Raw genomic sequence first — 19,603 nt, forward strand, 5'->3', positions numbered from 1 at the left:
ATCAAGGACGACACTTTTCGCCTACACTGGATTTTTGCTAAGAAGAGACTTGTTCTAAACGAAAAATATCATATAAGCGGGAAGTATCGTCCCTGATTAGCCTGTTCGGCCTGCACAGGCTAATCTGGTACGACACTGTACGCATATGTATTAACCCCCTTTTCACAGAGCGACAATAATATGTTTATATCATTCAGCAAGTGTTACATGGGCAAATGGCAATGCACGGATGACAAGTGCAGTTCCTCGTGCAACTACTACGGAATGTCGCACGTGAAAACATTCGACGGTCTAGAGTACGAATTCGAGGCGGCGCCTTGCACCTATGATCTAGTGCAGGTACGCATGCGCGAAACATCACATGCAAGTAACGCATACTATTAACTTATTGACAGAAGGGCATGCGTATACGAGATATGAATTGGTTTAAAAGGGACCGTCAACCACGATTGACGAAAAAATAAAAGTAATAAAATACCGCACTTTTTTTACAGTTATTAGTTTATATTGATTAAAATATCACGACTGGTATATTACATAACTTGAAAAAAATCATCTTTTCAGTATATTCGGAAAAATAAAATTTCGCGATGTGAAATCGAAAGTACATCGCGAAAATATGTGACATAACGATATGCACACTTTAAATAACGCAAGTAGTTTGATCATTTTATATTATAAAATATATACTATTCACAACGCATGCACAATTTGCATTTCTGGGTTACAACGTGACGATGATGATCAATCTACTTGCATTATTTATAGTTAACTGGTAGTTACCTGGTATCTGTACCCAGTACACTTTATTACCTAATATACTGAAAATATTAGCTTTAACTTTCACCCGGTAAGCGACTTTATATTTATGTTTCTTTCAAATGAATATGCTTTTTCGGCTTTACGATGTTTGTGCTTCCTTAGTTTTTTTTGTTCCAAGTTCGTAGAGGTCATTGAAGGAAAACCGTCCACAAGTTTGTTGTTTAGTTATACCGCCATTACCAATGGTAATGGGGGCTATATAGGAGTCACTTTGTCGGTCGGTCTGTCGGTCTTTCCCGAAAATTTTATCCGATCTTCACCAAACTTGTTCAGAAGTTGTATCTAGATGATGTCTAGGTCAAGTTTGAATATGGGTCATGCCGGGTCAAAAACTAGGTAACGGGGTCACTTAGTGCGTTTTAAACCGAAAATTTGTCCGGACCATAACTATGTCATTTATCGTTAGATTTTAAAATGATTTGGTACATGTGTTCACCATCATGGGATGGTGTGTCATGCGAAAGAAGTACGTCGATAGTTCCAAGGTCAAGGTCACACTTGGAGTTGCCCATAAATGAGCTTGCCCGGGCCATAACTTTGTCATTTATTGTGAGACTTTAAAATCATTTGGTACATTTGTTCACCATCGTTGGACGGTGTGTCATGCGAACGAATTACGTCGATATCTCTAAGGTCAAGGTCACACTTTGAGTTCAAAGGTCAGAAATGGCCATAAATGAGCTTGTCCGGGCCATAACTATGTTGTTCATTGTGAAATTTTAAAATCATTTGGCACATGTGTTCACCATCATTGAACGGTGTGTCAGGCAAAAGAATTATATCGATATCTCCAAGGTCAAAGTCACACTTTGAGTTCGAAGGTCAAAAATGGCCATAAAGGAGCTTGTTCGGGTCACAACTATGTCGGTCATTGTGAGATTTAAAAATATGTTTTTGCTTTACTTACATAAATGTTAGATATATAAATATAAGTAAAAAATATCAACAAACTTTTTCGTTTTGATATTTTGTATAAGAAATGGACAATTTAGAGGGTTTATAGGAGGGGGCAGCAGCTGAGCGGAGAGGAGTAGCAGGGGGGGAGGGGTTAGCATCTAATGCCGAGTGCCTGTGATGTGAATGTTTTCCATATTTATATACGGTAGTAAGAACTGTATAGCATATGTATCAGGGGGGGGGGGGGGCGTTTCTTAGTTCATCTTATGCAACATTATGCGACAATTTTAAGTCGAACGCTATTTTTTGTGATACAAATTATCAGGTTTTTTGCCTAATGAAAAACTAAAATAGATTAGACATTGTACTTGAACATTTGAACACTCTTTACCGTGCAAGAATACAATATATGTGTAATGCTAACCGTTTGGATCAAGTAAACTGACGATGCAGTATTTGACGAAGAGTAAGTGTTGATACACGTTGGTATACATCTATGAATACTAAATTTCAGTATTTCTAGTAATTTCCTTACAATCTTTCATTTTACCTATGAATGTTTCACAATTGTTAACAATATTTTACAGTTTCAAACACTCTTTTACATTTTCTACCAATCTTTTACATAATTGTATTCAAGGAACAAATTAATCGTCAAATGTATTTTCGCTATGATCTAAAAAAAGTCGATTGGTATTTTTACGGAAAGATTTTTTCATGAGACAGGCCAAAAAATGAACCCATATATCAAAACTGATTATCCCTGCATTGTTTATTGTTTCTTTCTGGAAATACTATTTCAAATTGTGTGCTGTTAAAGGGGCCGTCCAACAGATTTTGGCATGCATTGAAGCATGTCATTTAATGCTTTATATTTATAAATTTAAACATTTCTCCTAAAAATCTCCAGTAAACAAACAAGAATACAATTTAAAAAAGGTAAAAAAGTAAACCTCAAAAGGGCTCGAACCACTGACCCCTGGAGTCCTGGAGTAAAAAGCCCCCCGCCTAGACCACACGACCATCCATACTCATGCGTACATCTGATGTATTTTTAGCTCATCTGAGCATAACGTGCTCATGGTGAGCTTTTGTGATCGCCTTTTGTCCGTCGTCCGTTGTGCGTCGTGCGTTGTCCGTTGTGCGACGTCAACATTTGCCTTGTTCACTCTCTAGAGGCCACATTTATTGTCCAATCTTCATAAAATTTGGTCAGAAGATTGGTTTCAATGATATCTTGGATGAGTTCGAAAATGGTAACGTTTGCTAGAAAAACATGGCTGCCAAGGGGCGGGGCATTTTTCCTTATATGGCTATATATATGGCTATAGCAAAATCTTGTTAACTCTCTAGAGGCCACATTTATTGTCCGATCCTCATAAAATTTGGTTAGAAGACTCATCCCATTGATATCTTGGACGAGTTCGAAAATGATGCCGGTTGGTTGAAAAACATGGCCGCCAAAGGGCGGGGCATTTTTCCTTATATGGCTATATATGGCTATAGAAAAATCTTGTTAAATCTCTAGAAGCCACATTTATTGTCCGATCTTCATGAAACTTGGTCAGAAGATTCATCCTAATAAGATCTTGGACGAGTTCGAAAATGATGCTGATTGGTTGAAAAACATGGCCGCCAGGGGGCGGGGCATTTTTCCTTAAATGGCTTTAGTAAAACCTTGTTAACACTCTAGAGGCCACATTTATTGTCCAATCTTCATGAAATTTGGTCAGAAGATTGCTCTCAATGACATCTTCGATGAGTTTGAAAATGTTAACGTTTGCTTGAAAAACATTGCTGCCAAAGGGCGGGGAATTTTTCCTGATATGGCTATATATGGCTATAGTAAAATCTTGTTAACTCTCAAGAGGCCACATTTATTGTCCGATCTTCATTAAACTTGGTCAGAAGATTCATCCCAATAATATCTTGGACGAGTTCGAAAATGATGCTGGTTGGTTGAAAAACATGGCCGCCAGGGGACGGGGCATTTTTCCTTATATGGCTTTAGTAAAACCTTGTTAACACTCTAGAGGCCACGTTATATTCCGATCTTCATGAAATTTGCTCAGAAGATTTGTCTCAATGATATCTAAAATGATTTAAAAAATGGTAACCTTTGCTTGAAAAACATGTCTTCCATGGGGCGGGGCATTCTTTTCCTTATATGGATATATATGGCTATAGTAAAATCTTGTTAACACTCTAGAGGCCACATTTATTGTCCAATCTTCATGAAACTTGGTCAGAAGATTTATCCCAATAATATCTTGGACGAGTTCGAAAATGATGCCAGTTGGTTGAAAAACATGGCCGCCAGGGTGCGGGGCATTTTTCCTTATATGGCTATAGTGAAACCTTGTTAACACTCTAGAGGCCACATTTATTTTCCGATCTTAATGAAACTTGGTAAAAAGATTTGTCCCAATAATATCTTGTTAGCTCAGGTGAGCGACTTTGGGCCTTTCAGGCCCTCTTGTTTACCTATATACGAAATCTTCGTAGTTTCCCAAAATATAACTACAACGACAGAACTTTCCAAATTATTCAATCGTTTCGCGTCGCACGACGCTTTATAATTTTCAGGTTTTGAAATCGTCAAAAGATGCATATAATGGATATTTAAGAGCATGGTAAATGGTCAGTATTACTATTTCTTCAAAAGATAACATAACAAAAACGAAAATTTGCGAATCTGAAACAACTTTTTTCAATTTTGTCAATTTACCATTTGTCTGTTGCCCTTTAAACACATAATTGTACGGACTGAAGCAGGATGGTCCCGACCTGCACATACCTATTGACGAGGTTAATAAAGTTTGTGTTCTCAACAACAACAAATGTGTTTATGGTGGGCATGGGAAAATAGGTATGTAAGAAAAAAAACAAAGACCACTTGAGTCGCGTTCTGAGAAAACTGGGCATAATGCATGTGCGTAAACTGTCGTCCCAGATTAGCCTGTGCGGTGTGCACAGGCTAATCAGGGACGACACTTTTCGCCTTAAATTGGATTTTTGCTAAGAAGAGACTTCATTTAAACGAAAAATGTCATAAAAGCGGAAAGTGTCGTCCCTGATTAGCCTGTGCGGACTGCACAGGCTAATCTGGGACCACACTTTACGCACATGCATTATGCCCAGTTTTCTCAGAACACGACCCACTCTGTTGCATTGTTTTTCATAAATCGAATGTAGCCTGCCTCTGAGGCGATTAAAGCGGACCCTCGGGCAAACCTTGTCATCCGAGCCCTTCACGAGGATTGTGGGACATACATGGCGGGTCGCAACTGCATCGCAGGCGTCCGAGTGGAGACCCAGGGGGAATCCGTCGTCATACAAGGTAAAGAGGCGTGACGATTAGCACAATATCATTTCCGAATTATACGGAACATTTCCTTTTGCTAATTATCATTTCAGAATCAAAAGTATCAGTTCCGAAATATAGGTATCTTTTCCGAATTACAGGAGTTTTCCGAATATTAAGTTTCTTTTCCGATTCATGAGTATAATTTTTAAGCTAAAGATTTCATTTCCGAATTATGAGTATCATTTCTCAATCATAAGTATCATTCGGAATTATATTATTACCAAATTATGCGTTTCATTTCCGAAGCATAAGTGTCATTTTCGAATCATGAGTATCAATTTCGAATAACAAGTATCATTTCATAATGTTAGCATCATTTACGAATTGTAAGGTTTATTTTCAAATTATATTAATATTTCCGCATCTTAAGGGTAATTTCCGGATTCGAGTTTATTTCCGAATCACAAGTTTCATTTCAGAGTTGAACATTATTTCCTAATCTATTATCATCAGTATCATTTCTGAATAATAAGTACCATTTTATCATTTCCGAATCGTAAGTATCGTTTCCTTCTTTCCGCCAGGTGGCAGCGTCCAGGTAAACGGTCAAGATTACACGGCCTACATTCAGGACAAGCCCTATCTCTCCCACCACCTGTACGTCAAGCAGGTCACCTCTCTCTTCAAGCTCGTGCGGGGGTTCGGCTTCCGGGTACTGTACGGACAGCGGCGGATCTACGTCAGCGTGGAGTCTTTCTACGACAACAAGGTGAGAACGCGGGAAAACTGGGCTTTATGCATTTGCGTAAGGATTCGTCCCAGATAAACTTGTGAAAACCGCATATGATAATCAGGGACGACGTTTTCCGACTTAAATGGATTTTCATATTAAACACACTTCCTATAATCGAAAATTTCCATATAAGCGAAACATTAATGCACATCCATTAAGCCTAGTGGTCCCAGAACAAGGTTCCCTTAATAGAAAGAAGATGTCATTTTCTTGGTGGTTTACCATGGGTGTTTGAAATTAAGAAATAATTGCTATTAATATTTGTTTGATTTCTTATTGATAAACTAGTTTGCGACAATATGCTAATATACAATTTGTAAAATACAAGTACAGTTATAAACATAACAGTGCAATCTACAGATGCTTATCGGGGACGACACATTCCACCTTAACTTGATTTTCACTAAACAGATACTTCCTTTAATTGAACAAAATCCATTTAAAGCGTCGTTCCTGGTAAGCATGTGAGGACTGCACTTGCTTGGACAACACATTACGCAAATGCATAGAACCCCTTGTCCCAGAGAAAGATTCATATTGACAAGAATGCATCTTACAAATATATAGCGAACGTTATTTCTTTAACATATTTTATTAAACTAATAGTTAATTATTATATTATGTATGATATTTTATTATTTATGAGACAAATAGCATGACAACAAACGTATGATCCTTAATAACCGCAGATTCAAGGCCTGTGTGGCAAGTTCAACTACGTTACGAATGACGACTGGATGGCGCCGAACGGGATCACGGAGAATAAAGCGGGGGCGTTCGTGTCGCACTACATGACACCGCCCAACTGTGCCCGCCAGGCGGAGCGACCATCCTTCCCCGACTGTCCCATACTGAAAGTGAGTGCTTTCCGGCTTCCCAAACTGTCTCATAGTGGAAGATGATAAAGCCTCCGCGCAAAGATAAGACTGGTTCCGAGCATCGCTCTCAACAAATCCCCGCCACAAATTCAATCAACTTCATGATAACAAATGCAAATGTTGTTAAATAAGTTTCATGTAATCATCAAAACACATATTTAATAGTAGTGTATTCTCTGATTTTACTCTAAAGAATATTTAAAGAGGATTAACTATGAAGTTACGGTTGTTTATTACGTTTTTTAATGTATTGATCACCACCTTCGATATGACCCATTAACTAGAAAACGAATACCACTTTTTCCTGTCCTCATAGATGCAATACGCCAAAGGGATGTATGAGCTACTATAAAACGTATTGCTCATTGATTCTAGCATTCGTATTCCTTTTTAACTAGGTGCGTGATAAAAACGAGAAACATTTCAGTTGCAATACGCCAAGGAGATTTGTGAGCCGGTGCGTGACGCAACGTCACTATGGAAACGCTGCCGCGACCTGCTCGACTTCAACGTCTACTACCAACAGTGCCTGAGTGACGTATGCTCCGTGAACTCGTTGGACGTCAGCGCTCCCGCGTGCGTCATCCTGTCGGTGGTGGCGCGAGAGTGCGCTCTTCTGGGAGCGGAAATCGACGACTGGAGTGGGCATGCCAGTATACGCGGAAAGTGCGGTACGTAAGATGCCGACTGGTGTTTCGTGGGCTCTATCGTGGTTGATATATAGAGAATACATGGTTAGTGCCGATATGGAGAAAGTTTATCCTGTGCGGCTTAGAAAAAGAAAATATGTCGAGCTTTTTCGGGCCGAACCGGATAAACTTTCTCCATTTCGACAATAATTATGTATAATTTATCCTGCTTCATTTTAAATTATTTCTTTTACATAGTGTTATTTGGTTCGATTTAATGATATTTCGATGAAATATAAAATCAATTGCAGACGACCGAAAATAAGTGTGTATTAGTGTAACCTTTCTGTTTATATAAACGGTGTATAGTAAAGGTTATGAGTAAATTAATTGAAAGGCAAAATGTAGTACTTTATTGCCACATGTTTGCTAAAATTTAATACACATTTATTTCTTAAACTATCATTTTGTTTTGACAAAACATTTCGCAGGAACTTCGCATGTACATTTTGTAAAAGGTCAAATATTAGAACATGTTAATCGGCGCGTAGGAATACGTACTTACGGTTAGATTGTTGTCACGCGAGGTACTGCCGGAGATCAACTAGTTTATTCGACCCTGCTTTATAAGGTCAATGGTTGCAACAGAGGCAGGATAAATTATAAATGTAACCATCTGCGACTATGGGTAATGATGATAAATCATATCATCGTAAAAGGAAGTTACAGTTTATTTATTTTTATCAATAGATAATTATATATTAAGGAAAGCAACACATCATCGTACCGTTTATTATTTATTTCATCATTTCAGAAAGGCAATGAAACGATCTGTATCACGTAATTGTCGTTTTGTGAAATGGTTATTTCTCAATAAAAAATAGTTATGCAGACGTTGTTTTATCAAATAAATTTAATTTAGCGTAAGAACGTAAATTTGCGAAAAAGGGGTTTCCGAAACGTAATGTCCGAAAATATACAGCAATTACGACCAGCAGCTTATAGTTAGCACTGATCAAAGTTTGGTGTAAGGGTCAATTGCAATAAATGCAACACTACGATGAGAGTCGTTCTCAGAATACATGGTTTAAACAACTGTGCGTAAACAATGGCCCTATATTAATTCAGCATGTGCAGTCCGCACAGGCTAATAAGGGACGACGTGCTGCGCATACCCAGGATTTTTCTTTAGAATGGACCACTCTTTAACGAAAAATCCCACACAAGCGGAAAGTATCGCCTCTGATTAGCCTGTGTGGACTGAAACGGCTCATCGGGGTTGAAACATTACACAGGCTCATCGGGGTTGACACTTTAAACAGGCTCATCGGGGTTGACACTTTACACAGGCTCATCGAGTTGACACTTTACACAGGCTCATCGGGGTTGACACTATACACATGCTCATCGGGGTTGACACTTTACACACAAGCGTTATGCCCAGTGTTCCCTGAGCTCACTTTTAAATGATAGTTTTCTGTAATAAAAATGCACAGGCATATCTGGGATAACACTTAACGCACAAGCATCAAGACAAGTCAGTGTTTTTTCGCCATTTTGGGAATGGGATTGGGTCCCCTTGGATTGGGAAAAATTGTCGGCATTTTGACAGAAATCGGGAAATTAATATTGTTGTTTTGCTTACAAAATGCTTCGTAAATGAGAATACAAGTGTTTTCAGTATTATATTGGCTAAGTTTAAACATATATGGATGGGAATTGAACAACATATTGAGATCTTTTTTGTAAAGCTTCCATTGGGAATTTTTAGCTCCCATTTGTTTGTTTTTTACATTGGATTTCTTGACCCAATTTTGAAGGAAGAAACAAACACGTCAAGTTTACCCACAATGAGGCTCATAACATCCTAAGTTTTCTCTTAAATTAAATATTAAGTTCAGACTTGTGAATACGGGCCCATGTTTTCTCTCACAGACGATCTGACCCGCTGTGGCTCTTCCGGCGGTTCCGTCTACAGCGAGTGTAGCTCGTCCTGTCAAGGTCACTGCCGAGACAAGGAGGTGGCAGACACTTCCTGTAAAGAAGAATGCGTCGCCGGATGCACGTGTCCGCCCGGTCAAGTAAGTTCACTAAAACGGGCACTTCATGTAAAGAGTTGTATATCGCCGGATGTAGATCTGTCCACTCTTTCAGGCAATCTCCACGCAGAGTTGTCGTTCCTGCTCTCACACATAATCTCTTCCATCACAAGAAAATCCTACCAGATTTGGTAGGATTTAATTTTAGTGGTTTAAGAATTATATTATGAAAAGAAGTATCATTTTATTTTATATTTTGAAAAATAGTGAATAACTCTAAGTTTAGGTTGATGATTTGAAAAAAATATTACCTGCATTAAAAAAAGGAAACATAACAACGGTAAAATTAATGTACCACATGGCTAGGCTATCATCATGTGGTTGGTTATGAAGGAAGGGATTTGATCCAGCTTTGCTTGTTCCCGTCAAATATCTGCGCGGAGGTTGAAAACTGAACATAGACACTCTCTGTAGGGAGTAATGCGTCTCCGGATGTACCGCCCTCCCCCGGTCACTTGATAAGATACTTAATGTTGACAGCATTGAAATTGTTGTTACTCGTTCGATTAGCAACACTGTGTTGTTCTGTTAGTTCACACTCGACATAATTACCACTTATTGTTTTTTTTATGAGCATAAATAATCAAATCAAAACGGTTTAATCCAAGGGCAAACAGCTTCGTTCTGTGAAAACGGAGATCATTGCATGTGCGTAAAACGTTCACAGATTAGCCTGTGCAGTCCATAAATTGTGTTTTTCGTTTAAAATAGTCTCTTATAAGCGAAAATTCAGTTCATGGGGAAAGTTTGATCCCTAGTTAGCCTGTGCGGACTGCACAGGCTACTCTGGGATGAAACTTTATGCACATGCATTGAGCCTGGTTTAACAAGAACGAGGCCCATATGTTTTTAAAGCCATTGCCTATAGAAAAATATTCAATTATATCAAATAATTTTAAAATAGCATCAAACTTGTTTATTCCACTAAAAATTTCATGTTTAAACAATATAATTATTTAAGTGTTCATAAGCTTTAAACGAACTTGTTGTACTTGCTCGGTTTAGAAAAACTATACGTACAATTAATCATTAAAATATCGTTCTTTTTCACCGTTTTCATTCAATACGTTTTAGCAATTAGGTCTTTGAGATCTACGTCGAATACAATTTCTTTGAAGTTTTTATATGTATTGTAGAATAAGTGTTTATCAGTGGACATTGACTTTCGTTTAATTCGTGGGTTGAACGATCCATTCATTTAGCACAAACACTTTGGAAAAGATGCAAATTACTCAATATTAAAAAAAAAATGAAAATTCACAAATTTACGTGTCAACAAAAAGTCCTTTTTAAAGCAGGACATTTCATGTTGACGAATATAACATGATTTTACAGTTTGTAAGGAACATGGTTTGAGTTGAGTATTTGACAGAACAGAACAGAATTGTTTAGTTTTGACTTAAGCATGTGAATCTCATTGTCGTAAACATACATATAAATAACAGTAGGTTTAGGCAATTATTGATTTCACAGTCTCGGATCCAGTAAGTAACTGAACTTCGTTCTGGGAAAACTGGGCTTAATGCATTTATGTCAAGTGTCTTTCCAGATAAAGCTGTGCGGTTCGCATATTCTTATCAGGGACGAAACATTCAACCTTAACTGGATTTTCGTTTAAAAGAGACTTACTAAACCCGGAAAATTCCAGTAAAGCGGAAAGTATCGTCTCCGATCAGCCTGTGCAGATAGGATAGGCTTATCTGGGACGACACTTTACGCACATGCTTAAAGACCAGTGTGGCCCGTCTTATCAAACTTCGTACGACATTCTCACCTTACGATGCGATTTTCGAAGCGCCATAAATATGTTACCGTCACTTTTATAATTACTTTTGTTGAACATTTCCATTTATTTTCAAAAGTAGCTGTAAGATATGCTTTATATTTGAAACATACAGATCATAATCACTTATATTTTTAAATTACAAAATTCAATCGTAAGTTAACATTGTCGTACGATCTTTGATAAGACGGACCCAGAGCGTGGCTCAACTGTGCAATCTTGTTTCATGCACACACAGATAATGGACGACAACGGGGATTGCGTGCGACTCGGTCAATGCACGTGCTACGACAAATACGCGCCGGACGGTGACCGTATCCGGAAGGCTGGTGACGTCATAGAAAGGAATTGCCAACGATGGTGAGTTGCGTACCGATGGGTATAAATGTGATAATGGATATGCGTATGTGATGTGTGCAAGATTATTTCATATATACACCAAGTAAATGGGCCTCGCGCTGAGAAAACGGGGCTTAATGCACTTCCATTTCCAATGTCATAGCTTTTGAAGATTATGAATTTGCCAGTATTTCACGAGTGGAATTTAAAAAAAAAGGTTAAAATAGATTACCTACTCAATACACACTTCAAGCGAGATTACGGTAGCATCTGTATTTCTATGTCAGACCTTAAACATTTTTTTTTATATAAATTTCACGAGTTTAACTTGAAAAGTTAGTATAGATGACCCCACCCCATGTCCCCTTTTACGCGGGATTACGACAACAGTCGCGGTGTTAACTTGCGAGCTGAGTGAAGTGCCACAGTGAGTGACGTCACCATCAGTGCCTTACGTGGTGGGGTAGCTGCCAGATTGTGGCGCAAAGTTACTTCCATTTTGCGCTGTTGTCCGGCAGTTATTGCATCACGCGACGACGTCATATCGAGGATACTGAAATCATAAATGAAAAGTAGAGGAACAGTTTGCGAACACAGCGCATACCCACCCACCACAAAACAACAATAAACGAACACAAATCTCAAATTCGAAAATTGAAACACTGTTATTTGGAACACGGCAATTTACTGACGTTTCAAAAAGTGAAAATACGAGCACTTGTATTCAGAAAACGGAGCATTACGTACCTGATGATTCAAGAACGCTGACAGACTGTGACACTCTAAGCACTGGTATTTAAACACGGAAATCAAGTTACTGAAGATGCGACGATAAAGATCAAACGGACAACATTGGAAAATTAAAACACTAGTGTAAGTAACACGGAGCATTAAGTGACTGAAGATTGAAGAACGCTGAGCAATGTAAACATTAAGAAAGTTGCAGTCGTAACACAGAGCGTTAAGTGACTGAAGATTGACGAACACTGAACTAACAACATATGAAAATTAAGACACTAGTGTTTAGAATTCTGAGCGTGAAGTGACAGAATGCTCATGAACACAGACCATATTCAGAAAATAAAACATCCAGGCACTGGTTTTTAGAACACGGAGCATTTATTAGACAGAATATTCAAGAACACAGAGCAACCTTTTAAATTGATGACTGGAACATTTTACACCGAACATAATTTGACTGAAGACACTTGAACACTTGAAATCCAATATTTACTGTTTTTGAAAGCAGTTTATTAAGTTACTCACGAAGGATTCGTGAATATGAGCATACTTGAGTGACTGTTAAATCTTGAACATGGATTTAACCCTCAAAAATAGAATATTGTGTGTTACTGACGAATATTGATCATATGATCATCGTTCTGGGAAAGCAGGGTTAAAGGCATGTGTGTTTATTGTCGTTCCAGATTAGCCTATGCAGTCCGCAGAGGCTAATCACAGAGGCTATTACACTTTCCGTCTGAACTGAAATTTTGCTAAGACAAGACTTGAAATTATCTCCGATATAATCATATAATCATCCATAAAAATGGTGGTAATCATAATATTTACAATCTTTTCTTAAATATGGAGAATAACGGGTCTGGGCATGTCTGAAGATTGAGGAATTGTGTTGGAGAATAACGGGTCTGGGAATGTCTAAAGATTGAGGAATTGTGTTGATATAACGGGTCTGGGCATGTCTGAAGATTGAGGAATTGTGTTGGAGAATAACGGGTCTGGGCATGTCTGAAGATTGAGGAATTGTGTTGGAGAATAACGGGTCTGGGCATGTCTGAAGATTGAGGAATTGTGTTGGAGAATAACGGGTCTGGGCATGTCTGAAGATTGAGGAATTGTGTTGGAGAATAACGGGTCTGGGCATGTCTGAAGATTGAGGAATTGTGTTGCCTATCAATTTTTACTGTATTTAGTTTATGCCTATTTATTTTAGCTCGATTGCATCGAAAGCCTCCGGCTTATATAAACGCTCTCGAGTCCGATTCCTGGGCATAGAACCAGTACTTGGTGCCTTTAGGGAAGATCTAGAGAATGCTCCCCGAGTGGGAATCGAATCCGTGACCTCCCGATCGCTTGGCGGACACCATATCCATAACGCCACGGCGAACTTACTTCATTTGAGTATATTCGCTAAATTAACTTTTCGATCATTTTGTTACATTCTATCCTGTTAAGTAATCAACTATGAACATACATGTACTACAATTACCTAAAGAGATCATGTGTATTACATATTTGGAAGATCTCTTCATGCCAATACATATTTGTATTCAAGTTGATATAACACGAACGTCAGAAGAAACTAAACAGAAACAAGTTTGGCTGTCCTATCAACCCAAGTCTATGAGATGTTAGATGTAACAAATGAACTCTAATTTTGGCCTTACCACAAATCACGTGTAACTATGACTGACTATAACTGCTGGTCAATTGGCTTGTATGATGTGTAGAACACAGAGCAATAAGTGCTAAATAGAGCGTGAAGGCGGAGAATGAAGATTTTAAATAAATGTGTCCAACATTTTCATGGCCTCTTTCTGGGACAACTAGACTAAATGCATGTACTGTCGCCACAGATAGCCTGTGATGACTGCACCGGCTGATTTCGTCCCAGATTAGCCTGTGAGGATTGCACAGGCTAATCTGGGACGATACCTTTTGCACATGCATTTATCCCATTTCCAAGAACGATAATATTTTTTTCTTTAATATTTTTTTTTTATTATGTTATAAAGTTGTATAATCACTCATGTGAACAAGTTGTAAATGGAGGAATGTCATTATCATGTAATTCAGGCCTCAATTATGTAAGATCATTTTATTTCGTGGTTAAAAGGTAAAGGACTCGTAGATTCATGTATTTGCGTCGGTCAATTTTGGTACAAATTTATGTCCCGCGAAAGAACAATTATGACTTTACAGCTTAGTGCTTGTCACAGTATTGACGAACATTGCTTACGCCGAATGTTTCTGTATGAAGAAGGCCGAATGTTTCTGTATGAAGAAGGCCGAATGTTTTTGTATGAAGTAGGCCGAATGTTTCTGTATGAAGAAGGCCGAATGTTTCTGTGTGAAGAAGGCCGAATGTTTCTGTATGAAGAAGGCAAAATGTTTCTGTATGAAGAAGGCCGAATGTTTCTGTATGAAGAAGGCCGAATGTTTCTGCATGTAGAAAGCTGAAATAAACGTCGTATAGAAACTCCACGTGAAGAAAGGGGCATAACTTAAGAATTCTGAACGGAGGGAAATGCAAGCTTTACTGTTATACAATTTAAAGTAGGGATGGCATCGAATACCAATATCGGCATTCGAATGTTCGCAAATTCATTCAATCGAATATTCGCATAAAACGGCTGGATTGATTTTTCCTTGTTATGTGTTAATTTCCATTGGTTTGTAAGTTATATCCGTTTGCTAAATACGAGGCTGTTTATTAACGATGCTATCGAATAATTGTATCGCTGTCGACTAATACTATGACCGATACTGTGATCGGGCACAAATAGAATGAAAAACATCGTGTCATAGAATTTTATTTTTTAATGATTCCACAGATTTGTAGCAGACCGCGCATATGTAAAAATACGTTTACACACATTACACGTTGCGGTCTTCTTATCCACAGACCGTGTAAAGTATTCCATACTGCAGAAAGGGCTGGTGGCATTTTCAGATTTGAATTATGATTCCTTGATGATTGTTTAATTTATATCATCTGTTACTTTTGAATTGTTAATTCACATATTTAAATTTCTGTTCAAACTGTGATCACAAAAACTAAATTACTATTCGCCAGTAAATTGAAACCCTTAATTTGTACCTAATTGACAAACAACAGTTCGGGCCCTTTCTTATAGTAAGTATATTGCATTGTGCGATTTGAGTAATTCACACATTTTAATGGCTGTACATACTGTGATCACAAAACGTAATTATTATTCGCCAGTCAATTGAAACCGTAAATTGGCACCCCATTGGCAAACAACAGTCGGGGCCTTTCTTAGAGCGTGTATATTGCATTGCGCAATCAACACTGATACGGGCCGCGTTATCAGTTTGACACGAAGAACGTCACGTCAAACATGTTACTCCCAGGTGATTTCGGTTGCATTTTTGTAAGCGGTTTGCAGGTCATTAAATATTGGTGAAATAACGTTTGGAAAAAATGCGAATATGCGAATATCATTTTTATTATTCGAATGCTGACCATTCAATCGAATATTCGAATATTCGAATAATTTTGCCATCCCTAATTTAAAGTGAAATTTTACATTGTCAAACACGTGTGACATGTGTATACTCTTCATTAAAAAATGAGCCTCGTTCTGGGAAAATGTTGTTTAAAGAATGTACGTCATGTACCGTCCACACGGGCTTACTAGGAACGACCCTTTCCGCTTGAAAAGTTTATCGTTGAAAGAAAGTCTCTTTTTAACGAAAATCAAATGTAGGCGAAAAGTGTCAATGTGTTTTTCCTGATAAGCCTTTGAGGACTGCACAGGCTAATCTGGGACGACACTTTACGCACCCTAATTAATCCCGGTTTACACAGAGCGCGGCTGTTCTAGGCTGGTAGAAACATATGCCATCATGCCCTGTGATTTCTTCAATGCACGGTGTCGTTTACGCTTTTGACAAAACATGTATCGAGCCAAACATCAACTAAAAAGAAAAACAACATATTGTTTTCTATTCTGAGGTTTTAGCGACGGCTCATTTAGTCGATTACCGACAGATGTTGCGAACACTAATCTTCTTATTCTGTCGTAAACACAACGTCCGTCATTACGTTCATTTATTGAAAAGGATGTTGCTTTTTGCTGAACACTAACGACGTATCAATATTTGTTTCTGGCCAGAATGCAAATGTTTACACAATATCTTGTTTAGCTAAATTATTATTGATTTATATTTGCGTAATCTAACACAGACACACACGCACGTAAAACTTGATCATTGACGGCGCGTTTAACCCTTTGCATTATTTGAGCCTAGTTTTGGGAAAACTGGACTTAATGTGTATGCGTACAGTATTGTCCCATATTAGCCTGTGCATTCTACACAGACACATCCGGGAAGACACTTTACGCCTTCACCGAATTTCATTTAGAAGAGGCCTCATAGAAACGAACAATTCAATAAAAGCGGAAAGTGTCGTCTGATTCACCTGTTGCGGACAGCACAGGCTAATCTGAGATGACACTTAACACATGCATTAACTCTTTCAGTGCGGGAACCGAATTTTGAAGGCCTTTGCAAACAGTTTGGATCCAGATGAGACGCCACAGAACGTGGCGTCTCATCTGGATCCAAACTGGTTGTTATTCTGATAGTATTCTTTGAAAAAAAATCGAAGAAAATGCTAATTTTAGAAATTCAGCAGACGACATTTTAGCAGACGACAAATTACCCAGCATGCAAAGGGTTAAGCCCAGTTTTTCTCGGAGTGGGGCTTATTATAACATCTTTTTCTTCTCAAAACAGTACGTGTGTTAACGGCGCGTGGCAATGCGCGCTCGTGAAGCACTGCCTCACTGGCGTCACGTGCCCGCGTAACCAGCGCTACCTGGAGGACAGTCACGTGTGCCAGAGCACGTGTGAGACTCACGGATACGACTGCGGGCCGGGCTACGTGTACACCGGATGTGGGTGTCCCGAGAATACCACCATGGCGCCGGATGTAAGTTGAACAAAACGCACGCATTGCGGGCCATATCCATGACGCACTTAATCAAAGTTATTTAAGGTCGCTGTGGCTTCATAGACATTGTTTCGACCTAGCGATCGGGTGGCCCCGTTTTCGATCCATACTCCGGGACCCAATATACTGGTTTTCCGCAAGGAAATGAGTCGAAAGTGTAGCAATAAGACAATAGCTAACATTTAAGTCGAGCTGAAATGAACATTTACATTGCAAACTATGTTTCTGCATAATGTATTACATTTCTCTATTAAATTCAATGTTTAAAACTAAAAAAAAATCAATATATAAAAATGTAATTAATCCTCAAAAAGAGCTATTTGTTTAATGATTCGCAAAGCGTATGTAATTATTTTCCACTTGGTTATAAAGCATATTCGCACGTATTGTTATTAGTTATATTCTGTTTCGCTTGTCACAATTTAAGACGCTCATACTCAGTCAACTAAAATGTCAAAAATGATATGATAGTCTTCACGCATGCGCGACAATTTTGATTATGTACAATTTTACCCTGCACTTGTATCAACCCTACCCATACCCCCGGGCTGGCTGTATTTTACAGGGTCAGTGCGTGTCCCCAGGGGAATGCCCGTGTCAGTACGGAACGGAGTGGTTTCCCGTGGGAAAAATCGTCAAATCAGGATGCAAAGAATTGTAAGTGGCGCTTTATAACATCTCTCGTCTCAACATGATCACAGGGCTTTCTTTAAGCCCTAAGCCTACATTGCCGTTAAACGGATTCAGCGCATCGGCCTGTCTGACCAATGTTGTTACGCTGAATAAATATAAATATTGCTTCATATATATGTACTATAAAATTGAATGAGTTTATAAATATCGTTAGTTGTAACTTTATCATTAACAAAATGATATATATATTCCCGGATCGCATGCAATTAATTCTATGTGCACACGTTCCGACTTTTCAATTGTGCATTTGGGCAGTTCATATGCTTTTCTATGATACATTTGAATCTATATAAAATTTGGAAGATTTGCATAATTAAGATCTTTGTTTAAATTTGAAACAATAGACTACAATATCCTGCAAAATCACGTTTCGAAATTTAAAACAGAAGATTCCATATCAGCTAGACAGTAATAAGCGTTCATTTCGTATTAATATTCGCTTAAAATATCGACTTAACTCGCTGCAAAATTTCTTAGCAGGATGACATAATAGCAGCTCCATTAAGAAAACTCACACCGCGATAATTCGATATATAAATCAAATTTTAATACGAAATAAACGCTTAGCACTTTCTAACTGATATTTCTGGATAGTGAGCGCCATTTAAAAATTAAACACGAGTAATAAAGGTATCAAACGGCGAAAAATACCTGTATCGGCATTGACGTCGCCATCTTGACTTTCACGTGATTACCCACTCTGAAAGTCGCAAATTTTGACCTCACTGTTACAGACGGTGTCAGGGTCAGAAGTGGGTCGTCGAAAAGGACAACAACTGCCCAGGTAGGTTAAACACCACCAGTGAATTACACCAAGAGTTAAAAGGAAATTATCATAGGATTACGACAAGCATGTATTCGCCGCTTATTTTTAGCTCCATGAAATGAACCGCGTTTGGGGAAAAACAGGGCTTAGTGCACGTGCGTAAAGTGTGGTCTCAGATAAGTAAGTGCCGACTGCACAGGCTAATAAGGGAAAACGATTTTCGCTTGTATGGTATCTTTCTTTTTTCTTGTAGGCGAAAATCCAGTTAAGGTGAAAGGCGTCATCCCATATTATCATGTGCAGACTGCACAGGTTAATCTGGGACGAAACTTTACGCACATGCATTAAGCCCGGTTTTCGCAGAACCAGGCTCAAATGAAACATTATAACATTTAGTATGATGCTTCGATTCTGTAAATAGTTTCTTTCGTACCAGTTGCTGGTTTCAACATGTAATTTCCCAGAACAATAATTTACAGTAAACATGGGTGTTATATAGTGTTTTAGGCCTTTAATATTTGTATTCGCATATTTTAAGCGTTAAGCGTGTGACGAAACGATGCTGTCCGTCATGAATCGTTTGGGTTCATATAAACTAGTTATGTATCATTGAAAACATTTTGGTTCGTTCTTTTCACAAATTGCGGTATGGCACGCTTTGGTTGCTTTTAATAAATTACTTTTCGATATGAAAGGTTGTAAACTGTTTTGACTTTTCATGATTTGCTAATCACCTTATGTTTTATGACGCGATTTCGGTTCGCCTTGACCCGCTGCTTTTAGATAAAAAACGCAAAATAAAACTATAAAAAAACGTTGTTATTCAACTTATTTAGCTAAGTCGCGTTGCGGTTTATTAGGACACTTTAGGGTTA

At 38.3% G+C, this 19,603-nt stretch overlaps 1 protein-coding gene and 1 long non-coding RNA gene across 2 annotated transcripts in view; one reads left to right on the forward strand and one right to left on the reverse strand.

Annotated features, from left to right (window-relative positions):
- LOC127878309 (uncharacterized) overlaps positions 1 to 19,603 on the forward strand; it is a 157,697-nt gene that overhangs the window by 22,723 nt on the left and 115,371 nt on the right. Inside the window, exons 12-21 of the mRNA XM_052424831.1 lie at positions 198 to 339; positions 4,915 to 5,059; positions 5,611 to 5,795; positions 6,509 to 6,676; positions 7,125 to 7,368; positions 9,262 to 9,407; positions 11,447 to 11,568; positions 17,053 to 17,248; positions 17,835 to 17,926; positions 18,697 to 18,746. Coding sequence (XP_052280791.1) covers positions 198 to 339; positions 4,915 to 5,059; positions 5,611 to 5,795; positions 6,509 to 6,676; positions 7,125 to 7,368; positions 9,262 to 9,407; positions 11,447 to 11,568; positions 17,053 to 17,248; positions 17,835 to 17,926; positions 18,697 to 18,746 — 1,490 coding nt within the window. The remainder of the gene's footprint in view (positions 1 to 197; positions 340 to 4,914; positions 5,060 to 5,610; positions 5,796 to 6,508; positions 6,677 to 7,124; positions 7,369 to 9,261; positions 9,408 to 11,446; positions 11,569 to 17,052; positions 17,249 to 17,834; positions 17,927 to 18,696; positions 18,747 to 19,603) is intronic.
- On the reverse strand, positions 12,857 to 18,668 carry LOC127876864 (uncharacterized). Its single transcript, XR_008048119.1, has 3 exons — positions 18,614 to 18,668; positions 16,097 to 16,230; positions 12,857 to 14,744 (listed from the first exon to the last, which is right to left on the reverse strand). It is a non-coding gene; the product is annotated as an uncharacterized LOC127876864 (long non-coding RNA).

The sequence above is a fragment of the Dreissena polymorpha genome, chromosome 4 (genome assembly GCF_020536995.1).
Source record: "Dreissena polymorpha isolate Duluth1 chromosome 4, UMN_Dpol_1.0, whole genome shotgun sequence".
Taxonomy (NCBI): domain Eukaryota; kingdom Metazoa; phylum Mollusca; class Bivalvia; order Myida; family Dreissenidae; genus Dreissena; species Dreissena polymorpha.